Source organism: Leptonychotes weddellii, chromosome 4 (genome assembly GCF_054177405.1).
Source record: "Leptonychotes weddellii isolate Sample4059 chromosome 4, ASM5417740v2, whole genome shotgun sequence".
Taxonomy (NCBI): Eukaryota; Metazoa; Chordata; class Mammalia; order Carnivora; family Phocidae; genus Leptonychotes; species Leptonychotes weddellii.
This window is the reverse complement of record NC_138372.1, coordinates 50,624,440-50,643,785: the sequence shown is the minus strand read 5'-3', so window position 1 is coordinate 50,643,785 and position 19,346 is coordinate 50,624,440. Positions and strand designations below refer to the sequence as shown.

At 37.7% G+C, this 19,346-nt stretch overlaps 2 protein-coding genes and 1 non-coding gene across 3 annotated transcripts in view; 1 reads left to right on the top strand and 2 right to left on the bottom strand.

Annotated features, from left to right (window-relative positions):
- The window catches only part of IL23R (interleukin 23 receptor), a 54,361-nt gene that overhangs the window by 23,901 nt on the left and 11,114 nt on the right, over window positions 1-19,346 (bottom strand). The window contains exons 5-6 of the mRNA XM_006735428.3: window positions 7,218-7,378; window positions 2,819-2,964 (exon numbers count right to left, since the gene is read on the bottom strand). Of these exons, the coding sequence (XP_006735491.1) occupies window positions 2,819-2,964; window positions 7,218-7,378 (307 nt within the window). The remainder of the gene's footprint in view (window positions 1-2,818; window positions 2,965-7,217; window positions 7,379-19,346) is intronic.
- LOC115941620 (U6 spliceosomal RNA) lies at window positions 10,440-10,550 on the bottom strand. Its single transcript, XR_004076358.1, has one exon. It is a non-coding gene; the product is annotated as a U6 spliceosomal RNA (small nuclear RNA).
- On the top strand, window positions 12,176-12,777 carry LOC102741079 (large ribosomal subunit protein eL42-like). The gene has a single exon (XM_031030318.2). The coding sequence runs from the start codon at window positions 12,293-12,295 to the stop codon at window positions 12,635-12,637; it is 345 nt and encodes a 114-aa protein (XP_030886178.2). The 5' UTR covers window positions 12,176-12,292; the 3' UTR covers window positions 12,638-12,777.

Sequence of the window (19,346 nt, the reverse complement as noted above, 5' to 3'; positions counted from 1 at the left end):
AATGTATGGAGCACCTATTATGTTCCAGGCATTCCTTTGGACCCTGGGAAAACAAAGAAGAGGGCACTTTATATAAAACATGACCATAAATAATCAAATACATGTTATTTAACATTAAAAGTGAAATACACATTGCTTTGTGTTTGACGGTGCTCTCAAGCTTTTAAAGCTCAAGTCAAATCCAAAATGTAATATATTCTTAGTTTTGGAGTAGCTGATTTTAATGGGATGGAAGAAGTGGGGGACCTAAGAGCAATTGTTTGAATCTAGACTCTCTTTCACCCTGCCCCTCAATCTCTCTCTCTCATTCCCTCTGCAGTTGGATATTTACATCAATAATTCTTCATGAATGATGAAATAATTTCACTTTCTAGTGATGACTTTTGGAAAAAATTATTCATAAACTAAGCTGTTAAATTGGTCCTTATTGTAGACTTTTGTTGATTCTATAGAGCCTATTATTATATATATATATGTTTGTGTGAGAGAGAAAATAAAACATTTAAGAATGTTGAGCTATGAAAACCCAGGGGAAGATAGTCATGAACATAGCTGAGGTCTAAACTTACAAATCATTTTCTGGGGCACTATGGTTTGCTATAAAATGTAATGAAAGACAACCCCTTAACAAGCTGGTTCAAATAGGAGAGAGAAACCAGGGTATTTACATATCTTCCGTATGTTGTGATAAGTAGATTGACTGAAAAAAAGTAAAGCACGATTGAAACTAACCATAAAATATGTCTAGAAATGCACTTAGGCAACAACCAGGAGGCAACAGTTACCAGACACTCATGAAAAAGAAAGTTGAAACTGTCAAGATTTAAAAAAAAAAAAAAAAGAGCAAACTATCAACCCTACTGAGGGATTCTTCTGTGAAAACCCAATCTTTTTTTTTAAGACAATTCTTTTTTTTTTTTTTTTTAAGATTTTATTTCTTTATTTGACAGAGAAACGAGAGAGGGAACACAAGCAGGGGGAGTGGGAGAGGGAGAAGCAGGCTTCCCGCTGAGCAGGGAGCCCGATGCGGGGCTAGATCCCAGGACCCTGTGATCATGACCTGAGCCGAAGGCAGACGCTAAACGACTGAGCCACCCAGGCGCCCCTACTTTCTATTTTCTAAACATTCTCATAGCCTATAATCTCCTCCTAATTATGCCAAATAAGGGAGTTTTGTATTATCAATATCATCCTATGATCATGACACTAAACAAAAGGCCCCAGGTGTCCTATTAGAATAAAATCCTATTGACTCAATATCTAAGACTCAGAGGATTTCAGTTGGGTTGTTTTCAAATTTACCTAAATTCCACATTTGCAAGAAGATTGACTGTGGAGTTGTGTTTTGTTTTTATACCGCTTGTCCCAGGCTTTCAGCACGGGCTTGCTGGGCACGCAGATGCCACAGCTGTTTAGTCAGTGAGTCCAGCGGGATCTTCACTTGGTAATTGGCCAAATGATGCAGAACATGGGCTCACATCTAAATGTAATCTAAACTGTAAAGTTCATACCACTTTTCTGATTTAAATGAAGGGTGGTAAATAAACAAGTTGATGTCAGGGATTTACTTTTAGAGAATAGTCTTTAAAGTATGTCATGAAATCAGTATAGTTTTACCTTCACCTTCTTGACACTCTAAACACAGTGCTCTGCAGCAAAACTGATGGTTAGCATGACTCCAAAGATTAGTATTAAATATATACCATTTTTTTAACTCCCTGAAAACAGATGAAGTCAAACATGTTACATAACTCTTAATTAAACAAAGCTAGAAACTCCACTCCTTAATTAGTTTGACTAAATGGCAGTTTATTGTACTTAAAAATAATAAAAGGGCATTTCTTTTAAAATACACCAGAATTGGAGCTTTTTCCTCAGACTAGTGTTCTTCCATAGTTCAAATTAGTTTTTATTATAACGTTCACAGGTGCTGTTGCGTGACGTGATTTCATTCATGAACCTTGTACCTATGCCTCTCCTAAGTCAATTGGTAACTTACCATTGGTATTTAAGGATAGTTAGTTTGTCTAGACATTCACTTTTTACCTTAGCCTCATATAAGACTGAGGCCTATATTAGTAACAAATCTTACATTTTGAGTTGCATTTTTAATTTAAAAAGAGACTCTCATAAATCTGAAGTCCTTTTTTTTGAAGTTATTACTGGAGATGCCTTTAAATTTCAGCATGGAATGCTTACATCTTATGTATCATCACTGATGGAAATTTCACTCTAGGAGGCATGGAATTACAAAGAGCCAAATAGATCCCTCTTAGTTGGACACTTGTCTATTTAGCAACTTTAAAAAGGTAAGAGGACATTTTTAGGAAACATCTCTCCCTTTGGAAGCATACGGAAATGATTATTAAAACTAGAGTGGTTTAGGGCCCCTGGGTGGTTCATTCGGTTGAGCCTTGGCTCTTGGTTTTGGCTCAGGTCATGATCTCGGAGTCGTGGGATCTAGCCCCGAGTCGGGCTCGCACTCAGCGCAGAGTCAGCTGCAGAGTCTCTCTCTCCCTCTGCCCCTCCCCCTCTTCCTCTCTCTCTCAAATAAATTAAATAAAATTAAAAAAAAAATAAAACTAGAGTGGTTTAAGGAGCACCTGGCTGGCTATCGGTAGAGCATGCAGCTCTTGTTCTCGGGGCCATGAGTTCGAGCCCCATGTTGGACGTAGAGATTACTGAAAAAAAAAAACAAACCAACAAGCTAGAGTGGTTTGAGTATCAGACAAACAGATAAAAACATGTAAAATAGATCATGTGGGTTGGCTTTTCTTTCATTCACTTACGGGCTAAAGAATAGTGGAAGTTAGCTTACCTTCCAAGTTTGGTTTGTTGTAGTCCTGTATCTCATTTCACAGGAAACCTTTTCAATTTTTGTTTGACTATGCCAGTGAATTACAGTCTTAGGCACTGTAGTATTTATATCCTCAGCCCTGGAAATGATGGATGCAGAAGGTATCACTAGAAAAATAAATAAATAAATACTCAGCAGTTTAAAACTTGCCTTGGGAGAGATCAGTATCTTTTCATCAATATATAGACATGTTAAAACTAAACAATTTCATGATCTAATTAACAATTAATGAATTTTTTCTTGTTTTCTAAGCTATTATGTAGGAGAAAGCTTGTTAAGTGAAATTCTATTCAACCTATTTTCCATTTCTTTTAAGTGGCACTCTTATAGTCCACCTTTCCCCCATCCCCTATTCCCTTCTAATCCTAACTAATGAAATTCCAAAGCCTGGACTTATTAACAAAAGAGAGTGAAAAAGAGATAAAGGAGATATCTCTTTCTTCCTGCATCTGTTTAGGGAAAAATGATGTTTTGCCTTCTAAATTTAGTTCAGAGAATCTGATTTGATAAGATATTAAATTGAGACCTTTCACAATATTTTTATTCTCTTGTGTCATAGGGAAACTTATATGAATAATTAAATCTATTGCTAACTTATTTTGGTCCCTCTTAAAATAAATCTGTACTTGAAAGTATGATTTGAACAAAGCAAGTCTCCTAAGACTCTAAGACTTTACAAATTATTGCCATGCTCTGTGATAATAATTTTCAAAAGGAAACTAAAATTCTGATGGGTTATATTACTATCATTTTGTTGTACTAGGAGTAATGGTGTAACTGGAATCTCTGTATTTCTAAACTGTATTAATTCTTATACATTTGTTCTGTCTGAACAGAATGAAATCACTGGCATTTCCCATTTCTCCTATGGCACCACAGAATGATGAAAACCTATGGTTTTGTTAGACATATTATTTAACAAAGAACTGAAGAGCCTACGTATGTGTTTTTAAGGACCATTATTATAGCTTAATATTCTCTATGGATTAGTTTCCTTTTCATTTACTCTAGATGTATAAAGTATTCTTTGGGAATATGATTGTTTTATTATTAATGATTTATTATCTAAAATTATATGCCCTGGTATATGATTTATAGAGAAATATAAAAATTAAAGATTTTCTGTTTAGTAGCACAGTGCTATAATAAAATCCTTGGGCTAAAGCTAACATAGGAAGGAAGTAGCAAAATCAGTCTAATTAAAGAGCTTACTGTACTTAACTTCTATTATCTGAATGCCACAGTTGATTTCCTTTTGGTAGTGTAGGCTTCTTGTAATAAGGATCAGTATTTGCAGATTTCTATAGTCAGGGAAGTGTTTCCCAGGGCTCTGAGACCACTTGGGACCATTTAAGCACCCTGAGGCTAAATTACCCACCCAATCTTCTCTCTCATCTCTGAGTCAGGCCTGCTCTTGGTAGAGTAGCACAAGCATTCCTGAGACCCTTCTGCAGAAAGAAATACTCTGGGGACGAAGCAAAAGTCTGTTTAGTCTTATGAGAAATGCAGATGGAATAGTAAGTCCTGTTTAGGATAGAGTCTTAGCACAGGGCAGGTCAATGCAGTAGAGAACTAAGCTTTAAGTTTGCATGACCTCATATGTTTTCAAATAAACATGCTATATAATAAATACTTGACTATGTACTTTGTTAAATGACTCAAATGTTGAATGTTTGCTCTCATTGCTTAGGTTTCAAATGTTCCCATCATATCTTAGGTTTTTAAAAAACTGTCAAATCCATCATAGATGCCATGTGTTTAGTTTTCACTTGTATTGAAATGAAGAACCAGATTTATAGTTGTTTGGTATCTTCCCAACGGCACATATTTACCTACATGAGAATTAACGTTCACAAATGGCAGCTGGAAGACACTGCGGGCCATTTATTTCTCCACAGGAGAAGCTGAAGCATCCCTCTCACAGTCACTTAGGCACAGTGTTACTGCGCTATGAGCTCGGGACTGCCTTTCAGCACAGCCTCCCTAACTTAATTAAAACCCAATCCTGTAGCTGTTATGTGAAAATTGTTCTCAGGAGAGTCCTCTGTCCCCAGCTTCATAGAACAGTTCATTTATCTAACGTGCAATGTCTCATTCTTAAAAGTGTCACAAATGAGTATAGCTCATTTATTATATAGCATGTTTATTTATCTGGTGGCTTTGTTGGGTGGAACATCCTACACAATCAACCTGTTTTTCCACCTGAGTTTTGAAGAGTCTGTTTTGAGGTTTAGAAAAGAAAAAAAAGCAGGTGGAAGAACAACTCCAAACAAGAAGCTCCCTGGTTCTCAGTGTGAGAAGTCAGATTTGGAGGTGGTGGCCAGATGAGATTTTCCCTTTGTGGGAGGCGGGGTGGTGATTAACCTTATTCGCAAGTCAGCAAGTCTGCAAGGAAATCTGGCTGTCCTCCTTACTAGCTGTGGCACCTTGAGCAAATTATTTTATCTCTTTCTTTATCTGTAAAATGGGCACAGTAGTACCATGTATGATTGTCTCCAGAATTAAGTGTGATTTGCATGCTAATTGTCTGGAACACTGTAGGTGTTTAATAAATTGATTGATGATAGTAAGATCATAAGATCACAATGGTAATAATAGCAGTAATACTACTACTAATACATTAGTTCTAAAAAATGATATTGCCAAAATGATACAGAACATGGTAGCCTTTAAACATCATTAATCCACTGAGGGGAATCTGTTTTAAGAAAAGGACATTTTATGGCATCCTACCTCTAATGGTAAATTTACAAAAACATGTGCACCATGGTCAAGAGAACTATACATGGAGGAATATATCATCATAGTGAGCAGTGTTTGTTTTCAAATCCAATATTCAGAGCATAAGGACAGACTTTTAGGCCAATCCTGTTAGCTGGAATAGTTGAGTTTGGTTGAGGCAGAAGTTGAGAAGTTGAGATATTAGTTCCAATGAAAGACCCCAGTGGTCCCCAAAGGATACCCAAGAAAGTGTCACATCCCCTAGATCACTAATCAGCAGGGAAGTTGTCAGACACATCGCATGCTTTTAAATAAAGATTGAGGATAGAAGATGAGGATTTGGAATTAGAGCTTCCTAGCTCCACAGTCTCAAAATTTTTAATGTCACCTAGCCTTGGTTCCCTCAAGTAGAAATTACAATCTCTTCTACTAGGGTTGTTGTGGGAGGTTAAATGAGGTAATTTATGTAAAAGCAGGTAGCACTGAAAAAATGCTCCATAAACGTGAGCTTAACTGAAATCATCCTTAATAATAAAAACAGAAATAATTGGTACTAGGATGTCCAAACAAAGGGTGATTCACTTGGTGCTCTTTGGCTGAACTTTGGCTTTAGGACTGGGATGTAGCTGTAAAAGGCTCAGGGGCAATTACATTTTGGAATTTATCTTAAGGAAAAAGAAAACAGGGGTGCCTGGGTGGCTCAGTTGGTTGAGCAGTTGCCTTTGGCTCAGGTCATGATTTCAGGGTCCTGGGATGGAGCTGCATTGGGCTCCCTGCTCAGTGGGGAGTCTGCTCCTCCCTCTCCCTCTACCCCTCCCCCCCATGCTCATAGGCACTCTCCCTCTCTCTCTCTCAAATAAATAAATAAATAAAATCTTTTTAAAAAAAAAAGGAAAAAGAAAACAACTACTATGAAAAAATTTATCCAAAAGGTTGTTTATGGCAGTATAGTTTATAATGGTGAAAATTTGAAAACAGCCTAAATCTCCAACAATAAGGGACTAATTAAAGACATTCATTAAAAATTATACTGTAGATTAAATCAATAGAAGTATTTATTCTATAAGTTTTAGAAGGCAAGGTCTAAAATATCTGAAGCAAAAATGTTAACATTGTAAAATCTGGCTGGTAAAAACAGAGATGTCCGCATAATTCACCATTTTTTATGATTTTTGTAAAATTAAAAAAAAAAAAGCCCATAACTTCCAAAATAGTATGTTCAGTAGAATCATTTATTATGCTGTACTTCTCACAATGTAAGACTCATCACAGTTTATTATAATCCTTGTTTCTTTCCATCTTCCCTGGTAGATTTGCAAGATATTTAGGGCAGCAGATACCTTGCTTATCTTACTCTCCCTAGCCCTTAGAACAATGCTTGAACATAAGAACTTCTCGATAAATATGTGTAAAACCACAGGCACCCCTGTAGAAATAAGACTGGAAGGATATACAACAAAATGGTAGCAGTACTTATCTTTGAGTTGTTTTGGGCTGGTCAATTATGGGTAATTCTTGTTTTCTATATCATGACCTGCAGGAACTTCAGGGGAACTCCTTTCAGATCTAGACTTCATTCGTCTAGGTCAGCACAAATAAATTGTTTAGTTGTAAAGACATACTATTTCTCATCCTTTACCTATATCATCCAGATTAATTTGCAGTTGTTTTGACTTCTCCGTGCCCAGTGCATTTGCAGCTTGGACCCAAACCAAATATTTCTTGCCACCTTGCAATGAATCAGTGGAGATGTTAATATAACTTGAAGAAAGATATTGTTGCTCTTCTTCTGTCTCTAAACTTAAAAAAAAAAAAAAGATTATGATGACCAGTTACATTTGGTTTGAATGAGTTATTCCTCAATTTTTTATGCTACTCTTTTAGCCTGCTTTCAGAATACAAAAATTATTTCATTTTGAAAATTTTAAAAAATAAATTCAAGACTGTTCAGAGTCACACTATGACTTTCATGGGCCCTAAGTCGTTTTGCCTTTACGGACTCATTCTTCCATCAAGAGAAAAATAGTATATATGTGTGTGGGTGTGTGTATGTTTATATAGATACATATATATGTTCATATAGATTATGTTTTACAACAGTTGATATAAAAGCAAATATATTAATATTACATCTTAAACATTTTCTTTGACCTAATGGTTTATTTTTTCTTCTGATTTTATTTTATTTATTTTTTAAGATTTTATTTATTTACTTGACACAGGGGAGGGGAGAGAGCAAGCACAAACGGGGGGAGCGGGAGCGGCAAGCAGAGGGAGAAGCAGGCTCGCCGCTGAGCAAGAGCCCGATGTGGGGCTTGATCCCAGGACTCTGGGATCACGACCCAAGCTGAAGGCAGCCACTTAGCCAACTGAGCCACCCAGGTGCCCCTTTTCTTCTGATTTTAAATTAAATTAAGCATTTTCATGGACTCCTGAAAGTATCATGGGCCCTGGGCACTGTGCCCACTATGCCTACTAGATAAGTCGACTCTAGACAGAGCTTGAAATAAATGAGTACCCTCTGGGAAGGAGCAATGCATAGGAACTCAGTACAAGGGCTTTGAGTCAGACATTTCTACCAGGTGTAGAGTGAGGGTTAAGAATGGCAAGAAGGATCAGGATAGGGTGAGAGATCTGGATGGGGTAGAGAAAGACCGATCTTCTGGGGGAAAACAACAACAACATCAACAACAACCCCCCCCCGGCATGTTCTAAAATGAATAAATGAAGTGGCATGCCATTTTCAAGGAAGTTCAGAAAGTTCATCCTCTGGAGCATGAATGTGCAAGAAGTAACTTGAAGTAGAGCAGACAAGATCAAAAAGACTTCCTGTGGACTTTGAAACCAGAGCTGACCAGATCTGGGGGCTGATTAGGTAAGGGGAAAGGAAGTCATTTGCTGCCAAAGAGGATGGAGAAGATAGAGGGGAGAGGCACAGTTTGGAGTGAGAGATAGAGCTACTAAATCATCACTTCAAATTATGTTCATTTAAGTTTTTATCATTGAATGAGTGAGGATCTCTAATCAGCCAGTTTAGCTTAGTGAAATTTCAAATGTCATTGTTAAGGCTAAAATTTTAAATTTTATTAATTTCCATTGACTTTGGTTAGCAAGTTTGAGCCTCTTTGTAAGTCTGTTAAAAATTTCTGGGGCACCTGGCTGGCTCAGTCAGTAGAGCATGCAACTCTTGATCTGGGGGTCCTGAGTTGGAGCCCCATGTTGGGTGGAGAGATTACTTAATCAGTCTTAAAAATTTCTACTCCACAGTATTTTTAGGGGGTAGGGGCTGGAGGTAGTGGTGAGGGGAGTATTGGGAAATGTTTCTTCCATCCTTTTCTGGTTTCTGGTTTCTGTGAGGAGAAACTGTCCTCAAAACTCCTCTGTTCTGTCTTGTCCCTCCCTCTCTCATCCCTCTTGAAGGTGGGCATGATTCTACTTATGAAGAACTGGACTGCATACCTCACAGTCCCTTCCTCTCTCCCGTTTTCCCTTGGGAGTCAGAAGACCACAGAAATGACCTTTTCTGGTCTTCTCCAATAAGCTGTAAGATTTAGAGGAGTTGGCCCTCAAGTGGGGATGTGCAGCTGTCTAATACTGGCTGTGATTGAGGGCAAGGGCAGTAAATCTGTTTAGTCTGGGAAGATCAGTATTAGAAAGTTCACTGTTGCCACATACCAAAACCATGCCCTCCATTAACAAGCTTCTTCAGTAATAAATATTATAAAATATTTTAAATGTTTAGTTATTTAAATATATATTTTAAAATATTTAAACATAACTATTTTTATATTTCTATTTTCACCTATTGGCTTTTTGATTTCTCTCAGTTGGTTTAGAACTCATGAGGAAAATCTGCAGAGATAAATATTGAGCCACCTCAGACTCTTATACACCATTACCTATAGTCAGATCCATTCATAACATGAAAGTGGTTTTCACTAGACTTCACTAAGTTTGCATTTCTTGAACCCTTTGAACTACCAACTCCTTTTATTTCCTTTTCTTAAGCTTCTCAGTCAGATTTTCTACATCCCTGGTAACTACATCCAAATTACCATTTCCACTTGTTCTTTAAGCTTTTTGTTGTGATTTCTGCCTTCACTTTTCCCATGAAACTACTCTTCTAAAATGGCATCCTTTCCAAGGTGAAGTCCCCTGAATCCTCTTTGTAGCATCCATCCCTCTTGATAACTTACAAGTCTTCCTTCCCTTGGCTACCCAGACCCTGTCTTCTGGGTGAGAGAGCCTACATCTTTTTCTCACACTTGCTTAGTGATATCTTTCCTCCTCCAACCCTCCACTTGGGTTGCCCTCCCTACTCCTCTAACCCCACCATAGTGAGGGTCAGCTCTTAGTGCTTGCCTTTTCCCTCAGCTCACTCATCTTCCTGGTTTCAATCACAACAATGGACAAAACATTCCACACATACAGCTACTGAGTATCTGCACTCTCACTGGGAGCTGCATTTGGAGATCTGCCTGAGACCAGAACTGTAGCATATTTACAACTTGTAAATTCTTCTTCTTGCCCGTTTCTCTCTTGTTGTCAACAGCATGCTGCCTTTCTGATGTCCTCAGTTTACCATTTTTAACAACTTTTCCTCCATCACTTAAGAGCGAACCAAAGAAGGTGAAGTATTTCCTTAGCTATTATTTTCTTATCTTTTGTTCCTGCTTTGATAGCTGTGGCCATGGTCTAAGCCCTAGCTCTATATTATCTGTTCGGTATATTACTTGTAGATTCCTACGTTAATTGTATTACATCGTGAAACCTAACTTAGTATACATCTACTAACTTGGAGGGAAATAACCTTGGAATTTGAACAAAAGTGAAAAGACAAGTACCCTAAATTCTTACATTTAACAAACAGAAACGCTTCACTAATTTGTATGTCATCTTTGATTAGGGGTCATGTTCATTTTCTCTGCACTGTTACAATTATATATAGTATTTGTGCTGCTGAGGCAAGCACTGCTCGGTTTCTTTATCTAATACCATCAACTTTTTTCTGTCCTGGGGGACTGACTTGATAGGATTTATGGGAAAGGAAGAGTTGAAAAATCACAATCATTTCATCTCTACAGCTGCACTTCAGGTCCTGTTACTACTATGCATCTATTTAGCAATGGCCCGAATTTCTCCAGCCCCACAATACCCCAGCCCGGATTATAACTTGCTGGCCACTATGATCTGTTAGAATCCAAAGTGGCATGCTTGCTGAGACACAGAACTCCAGGGGGGGGAAGAGGAACCAGCCTCACTCTACCAAGCAATAAATGCATTTATGAATCAAAATACTACAGAATTTACACATCTGTATTTTAAACTTATTGCCACCACCAGAGCAGGATAATCTCAGCAGGCAACCAAGGAATCTCTCTAAGGCTGACAGGGATACGTGGATAGGGGTGAGGGGTCTACCTGGAATGAAGGTGGCAGCTGCTACTCTAGTTCAGCGTAGGTTTTTAACCCTCAGTGCCTATTTTCCAGTGCTGCCTCTTTCCTCTCAACAGCAGGGAGATCACTATGAACACCAGGAGAGGACAAGGACATATCATAGTGATGAAAAGCAGAGGGCTTGGGTTTTAGAAAAAAAACCTAGGTTCAAATCCCAGCTCTGCCCCTCAATAAAATGTGGGACTTGGAGCCAGTTACTTAACCTCTATGTACTTCAGTTGACTCATCCATACAACAGAAAGAATAACATCGATGTAATCATGAGTAAATAGGATAAGTGAGTGAGATAAGGAAGCATGGAGCCGATGGCTTAACAACAATAAAGGGCTTATTAAACACACAATTATTACTGTGGATTAAAAGGTATTTATGATAAGACTTTTACACATTCTAAAGAATACAAATGAAACCTTAAAAGTTGTTATATTTCAACAAGCAAAATTTCTTTTATATTACTTGTATCTGAAATCAAATCCTTCCATTAAATTCAGGTGTTTGCATAGTTCCCTTATATATTTTTTTGAAATAAGATGGAATGTAAATAAATTACGGAGAGTTTGTTTTAAGGTATGCTAAACTCATGCTCAATAAGATTTCAAATGTGAAAATAAGAAAATGGCAAATATGGGTTAAGTAGCAAGTAGGGCATCTCTGAGTATTTTCCAGTTAGAGAAAACCACATGCGTGTCCTTGGTTTGTGGCTAATTCTTTTATCTTTTATATTGAGACCACAGTCAAAATGGAAATATATTCTTAAACCAACATTAACCATAGTTATTAGGTAATTTAATTCTGCTTTTAAAGTCTAACTTCATGTTAGCACCTAGATCACAAACACTGTTTTAGATGAAGAATCAGTAATAATGAATGAATGACTATAACTTTGGGGCTATTTTAATATAAACCCATATATTACAAAGTTTTCAAATTTCTTATTTCTATTTCTGGTTTCGGTATGCTTACTAATACATACCAGATTATTTTTTGAAGGGAGTCAGCATGATTTATATGTCTCTGAAGTTTCCCATGCATCTCACCCTAGTTGTTTTTAATAGATTTTCAATAAACACTGACAATTTATGATGATAATGGTGAATAGTGTTTTCCATTTATTTAGCCACTCATTCAACAGATATTTATTTAACATCCACTATGGTCCAAGCGCTACTTTAGACACTGGGAATACAACAATGGACAAAACAGATAAAAGTCCCACTCTTTCTTTCTGAGCCCATAGCGCTCTCACAAGCATGGTGAATGGCGAGAACATTCACCATTCAAAACATGGTGAATGTTCCTAAAACCCGCCGGACTTTCTGCAAGTGTGGCAAGGACCAACCCCACAAAGTGACACAGTACAAGAAAGGCAAAGATTCTCTTTATGCCCAGGGAAAGCAGTGTTATGACAGGAAGCAGAGTGGCTATGGTGGGCAGACTAAGCCGATTTTCTGGAAAAAGCCTAAAACTACAAAGAAGATTGTGCTGAGGTTTGAATGTGTTGAGCCCAACTGCAGATCTAAGAGAATGCTGGCTATTAAGAGATGCAAGCATTTTGAATTGGGAGGATATGAGAAAAGAAAGGGCCAAGTGATCCAGTTCTAAGCTTCATATTTTGTTATATCATGAAGACAATAAAATCTTGAGGTTATTTTTACTTCATTTGGTTGCAGTTGGTCTTTTAAGAGGGAAATAAACTAGTGCCATCAATAAAATTCCCCTTGTGGGGCAGTTTATGCTTGAAAAAACAAAAACAAAAACAAAACAGATAAAGTCCCAACCTTCATGGAGCACACATTCTGGTGGAAACAAATAAATATATGATATACCATGTGGTGATAAATGTTTAGAAAAAAATAAAGCAAAAAGGGGTTAGGAAGTGCTAGAAGTAGGAGTGGGGATTTTTTTTTTTTTTAAGGAAGATGAAGATGAGGAAGGCCTGTCTAAGAAGGTGACTTTCCTTCTCTCTGGAGGAAGAGCTTTCTAGAGATATGCAAAGACCCTGAGGCAGAATCTTGCTTGTCCTGTTCAAAGAACAGCAAGGACATCAGTGATGTTTTTTGGTGTAGGTGAGGCAGATAGAAAGGGATTAAAGATGAGATCAGAGAGTCTGGAGGAGGGAGAGATTTCAAAGTTATTATAAGGTCACACCATTGAAGGACTCTGGCTTTGATCTGTGAGAGAAATGGGAGGTGTTGAGCAGAGGAGTGACATGATCTGAGCTGCATGTGAAAAGAATTACTCTGGCTACTTGCATATAATAATAACTGTAGGAAGGCAAAAGTGGAGGGTAGGGCACCAGTTAGGAAGTTTTTACTAACCCGGATGAGAAATGATATGGTTTGGCTCAGGACTGCAAAGTGGATAGTGAGAAGAGGTCAAATACAATAGGTTTTGCTGATTAATTTTGTTAAGGGCATGGTGGGGAGGAATCTAGGAGGACTCCAGTGATTTTGACCTAAATACTACAAAGATGGAGTTGCCATTTACTGACAAGGGGAATGCAGTGTAGGTAAAAGAAACAGGGTGTTTCGTTTTGAACATGTTAGCTTTGAGATATCTTTTGGATGTCTAAGAGAGTGCTGAATAAGATGTTAGATATATGGTAGCTGTGGGCAGGGGAGATGTCTAGACTCAAGGTAGATAAATTAGGAAGTTTTACACTATAAATTTGCATTATGTCTTTTAGGTAATGAGTATAGATAGAAATAAAAGGAGATCCTAGGAATAAAGCTATGGGACCTATTACTTTACTAGAAATGAAGAGGCATCAGCTAAAGAGTCTGAGAAAAAAGCATCCAGGAAAGTTGGAGGAGTGGTGTCCTCCAAGCCAAAAGAAGGAAGTGAAAAGCTTAATTAAATGCTCCTGATAGGAAGATAAGGACTGAGAGAAACCACTGAATTTGCTAATGGGGAAGTCGTCAGTGACACTGATGAGACCTGTCTCAGTGTACAGCAAAAAATTGACTAAACTAGATTCAAGAAAAGATGAGAGAGGAAGTAGAGACAAAAAGCACAGACAACTCTTGAGTTTTGCCATAAAGAGGAGCAGAGAAATAGGATAGTGGAGAGAGGAAGGACCAAGGGATTTTGCATTTTTCAAGAGGGCAGATGCTGCAGGTTGTTTGAAAGTTGGTGGGAATGATCCAGTAAAGATAGAAGAGGTGATCATGCAGAAAAGAGAGGAGCATTGTTGGAGCAATTTTCTCCAGGAGACAGGAGGGGTAAGATCTAGCACACAAAGTAGAGAGTTGGCCTCAGGGCAACTGTAGTTCATCCACAGTAGCAGAAAGGAAGACCAAGTATATGGGTACAGATATCAATGCATCAGTAGATGGGGGAGGCTTATGGTCTTATTGCTTCTGTTTTCTCAGTGAAATTAGAAAGCAGGTCATCAATAGAGAATGAGGAGGGAGAAAAGCCCGCAGGAGACCAGAAATGAGAGAACAAGTAATGAAATAATTATTGGCTTAGTGGAGGAATGACTTGGCCAGTGATAGGTGGCAGGATACTGGGTGGCTATCTGGGCCCCAGTGAGATTAATGGTTATGGATATAAAGTCGCATCAGTTAGTAAGTCTATGTTTGTCCCCAGCCAGAATTAGCTTTCCTAGTATAGGTGCAGAATCAGTGAGGACATGGATTTAAAAATATGAACTGCTTAAGTCCTAGAAGAATTATTGAAATATAACATCACAGCCTTAAAAATATTTGGAATCATGCCAAAGAACTCTTTCTGATTATTAGGAATATGCATATAGAGGAGAAGAAGAAATGGCAAAAACAAACAGGTCATATGAATTGACAGAATAGGCAATTGACCTTAGGGGGTCTAAAATGATATCTCATCTAAAAATAATTGCCCTACTGGCCTTTCACAGTGCCTGAAAATCCCATCATTGGTGTTATTCTAATAACTTTATGACCTTGTCATGCACAGAGATGGTGCCTATCCACAAAAAAATCTCTAGAGTTTAACATAGTAACAAGAACGCACAAAATGTTAAATAAATATTTGCTAAATTGGCTTGAATGGAATAGAATGAAGGGCCATCATGCATTCATTTTTATCCAGCAAGTATTTATTGAGTAGAAGACACACAACAGACATTGCAAGAATTTCTAAGAAAGAACATATTTACATGAAGCTGTTGAGGTAATAGACAATAGTCAGTAGATGTTTATTAGCAGAGTTTCTTCTTTGGTTTCTCCTATCACCACTTATTGTATAAGTATATATATATATACACATATATATATATAGCAAAATACAGAGGGTAGAGGAAGGTATGTGAATGGCCATGCAGCTCTGCTGGTGGGGTCACCACAAGATACTAGGGGGAAAGAAAGCTCTTGAAGCAACACAGATAAATTCCTCTGTTTTACAACTTCAACCCAACACCAGAAGGGAAGCCCTGATGATCTGTAGGCTGCAATAGAGGGAATGCCACCTTTCTGTCACGAGTGGAACAAATGGGTGGACTGAGGTAAAATACCTCTCCTGTATATGTGATTTTACTGGAAAACAGAACCACATGGGTTGGAAGTGAAACCTTGCAAATGCTGATCTCTATACCTATCTGCCAAAGTGGAAAATACCCTAAGAGCCAAGGATCCAGAATAACCTTTTTAAACTACCTCAACCACAAACTTTTTCCTGGGGGGGAAAGACCTTTTTGATAGTTAGAAAAATTAACTTTCTTTTCTCTACTTTTTTCAACTCATTGTGTGTTTTTAATTAATTTTAAGATGAACAGATGTTTATTCCCTTTTCCAATTTGTGCCTCTATGAGCTCATTCTTTGAATTTGCTACAGGAGAACATTCGCTTTTATGCTAATCCTTCACAACTTTTAGGTCCTTTTTAAAATATGATAAAATTCCATTACTCTGGACTTAATTCAGAATTTGAGTTAGGTTTGTCTGAGTTTGACTATAATTTACTGTTGGATTTTAGAAAATACAGTGAAAAAGTTTTTCTAATGGGTAAGACTTTGTATTATTATTATTTTACTAGACTGTGAAGGGAGAATGTGGGAAATGTCTATTTCTACTTATCAGAGTAATCACTCAATAAATATTAATTGAGCAGTTACAATGCACCAGGCCTCATTCTAGGCTCAAGTGATACAGCAGTGAACAAAATAAAAATTCTTGCCCATATTGAGTTTACATTTCTAGTCTGAATGAATGAGTTTACTATTGACATATGCACAACTGCTAAAAAATTAGTCTTATTTGCATTTTTTTAGTTTATTTTTCTCCAGGAAAGTCTTGCTTTTAGAGCACATTTAACATCTCTTTCTAGATAGTCATCTGCTTAAAGTTACTGTTACTTGAAAATAATGTAGTAAAATTATTGTTTATAATATCCTGTAAATGATCATTTTTTAATGGCCTTATGTTAATGTCCTCACCCAAATCAGTCAGGTTTTGATGTAAGAACAAATCAAAATCAAACAAGCCTAGGATGTCAGCCTTGAGTGTCACCATAATACTCTGCCTTTTTGTTGTTGTTTTTAAACATTTCCTATTTGCAAGTCATTTTTTATAGCTTATGTCGTATAAGCTTTGGAACACCCAGTATGGTATTATCCTCATTTCATAGGAAGCTACGGCTTGGCAAAGCTAAATAACTTTTCCAACATCACACAGGTAGAAATTATGCCAGATACTGTTAGATGACAGTGCTAGATTCTATCAACAATGCCCTTCTCCTAGGTTCCCATCCAGATAGAGTAGACATGTAACCCAGTTCTGGCCAATGAGATGCCAGTGGAAGTCCGAGGGGGGACGTTCTTTTTCCTTCACCACTTTTCCTGCCTGGGACTTGGATGAGAAGCCTAGAGGTGCAGCTTCTGAGGATTAAGGCCAACACACTAAAGCTTATAGAGGAGAAAGGTGGAAAAAGCCTTTGGGATATCAGTGAGTAATCATGCCAGCTCTGTAATTCCTACCACTATGGCTTGATACAAGTAAAGCCCCATCTGTTTAAGTCACTGCACTTAGGTTTTCTGATATTTGCATGATAAAAAACACCTAATGGATAAATTTCAGAACTGGAAATCAAAAGTAAAACTCAACACAGCCCCCCCCCCCCCATTCTTTCCAATGGATAGTTCTGGAAGCATGCTCTTTTATAAATGTATTCTTAATACTTTCAAGGTGACTTTTTGAGTACTGAGAACAATCTCAACACTCATAACTACTACAGGTATTTCTCACTTTATAAGCTAGATGTATTTCTCAAAAAAGCCACGTGTAAATAATTTAAACATATGTAACTGAATGCATTAATGGATTTTAAGAAAAATCTATAATAAATAGGCAAAATACTTGGAGAACATTTTTTTTTATGATACTAAATAGGAAATTAGGTGGTGGTTGGCAAGTTTTTGTTTAACAAATATATCTTCTCAAATTGTGGTATGCCTGTTCCAAATTTATAATGCAATTTTATTGTCAGGAACTTGAGACAGCAAGTAAGTGGCACCTGAAAGAATTAACTCATACCCACTAGATTGGCAATAACCAATAAGATAATAATAAGTGTTGGCAAGAACGTGGAGAAGTTGGAATCTTCATATACTTCTGGTAGGAATGTAAAATAGTGCAGTTGTTTTAGAAAACAGTATGGTAGTTCCTCAAAAGGTTAAACAGAATTACGTATGACCCAGCAATTCTATTCCTAAGTATATGCCCAAGAGAAATGAAAACCTGTGTCTACCGAAAATCTTGTACATGAATATCTCAGAAGCATTACTCATAATAACCAAAAAGTAGAAACAACCTGAATGTCCATCAGCTAATGAATGGATAAAGTAAATGTGATATATTCATACATTATTTGGCCATAAAAAGGAATGAAGTACTTATATATGCTAGACTAAGGATGAAACTTGAAATCCTTGTGCTAAGTGAAAGAGACAGTCACAAGAGACCACGTATTATATAACTCCTTTTATAAGAAGTGTCCAGAGCAGGCAAATGCCCAGAGGATGCCGCAGGATGGGAAAGTTGAGGCAAATGGAGTTATTCCTAATGGATACAATTTACTTTTGGCATAAGAAAATGTTCTAAAATTGTGGTGTTGGTTGCACAACTCTGTGAATATACTAAAATCATTGAATGCTATACTTCAAATAAGGCGAATCGTTTGGTATGTGAATTATACTCTATAAAGCTGTTATATTAAAAAGAAAGAAAAAAACCAACCAGTAAGGATCAGTGGGCCCATGAGGTAGTAAAAGTTCCAGGAGATAGTAAAATCCTCAAGGTACCATGCTTTCTCTGTCAATCTGGCACTATCTAGCTTTTCTGTGAGCTTCCATTGTGGGAGTTGCTTCCATACTGCTTTCATTTTCAAAACTAAAGTTGACTTTATAAGGAGACTCTTAAGTTTTCTTGTCCTCTTTTCATCTCAAAAGGACTACTTTGCCCTAGAAACAGAGGGTAAAGGTTAAGTCTCTGACCTGTGTTAGAACCCTGGCTTCCTTACCATCTTAGCTAAGTCACTTGGGAGAGGTAATATGAGCACTGTAAAATGGGGACAGTAATGATAGTTATTTCACAAGGTGGAGTTGAGGACTGAAGCTGTAGTGCACATGACAACATAACCTATGCCTAATCTCCATGTTTCCATCATCTCTTTGATACCCGACCTTGCCTCTGTGTGACCCCTGCTTAGAATGAAAGGTGTGAGCGTCTTGCCCATGGCATATAGCTGGTGACTGCAGGCTTAGCAATGTATTCGTAAAATCTGCCCCCGGGCGCCTGGGTGGCTCGGTTGGTTAAGCGACTGCCTTCGGCTCAGGTCATGATCCTGGAGTCCCAGGATCAAGTCCCGCATCGGGCTCCCTGCTCAGCAGGGAGTCTGCTTCTCCTTCTGACCCTTCCCCCTCTCATGCTCTCTCTCTATCTCATTCTCTCTCTCAAATAAATAAATAAAATCTTTAAAAAAAAAATCTGCCCTGTTTTTACACAGAATTTCTTGAATGGAGAAGTGTTACCTTTTATATTTCAATCAAAATTATTCTGAGTATGCCACAGGTGGAGAGAGAGAGCACGATTGGAAGATTATTCTCTTCTACTGTGATGAGACCTGGTTATCATCTTTCAAACATGCTCTGTGATCTGGTTCCCATGCCACATCAGCAAAAAATAACTAAATTGGGAAGAAGGCAGTCAGGCCAGCCCAATTTCAAATCCCACCTCACCCTCTCTGTAGCTATGTGGCCCTGGACGTATCGCCTAACCCCATCGAGCCTCAGTCACTTTGTCTACAAAAATCAGAAAAATAATCATATATACCTCACA

Bases quoted from the DNA above. Each gene is read 5' to 3' on its own strand.
- LOC102741079 (XM_031030318.2), top strand. From the start codon at position 12,293: ATGGCGAGAACATTCACCATTCAAAACATGGTGAATGTTCCTAAAACC.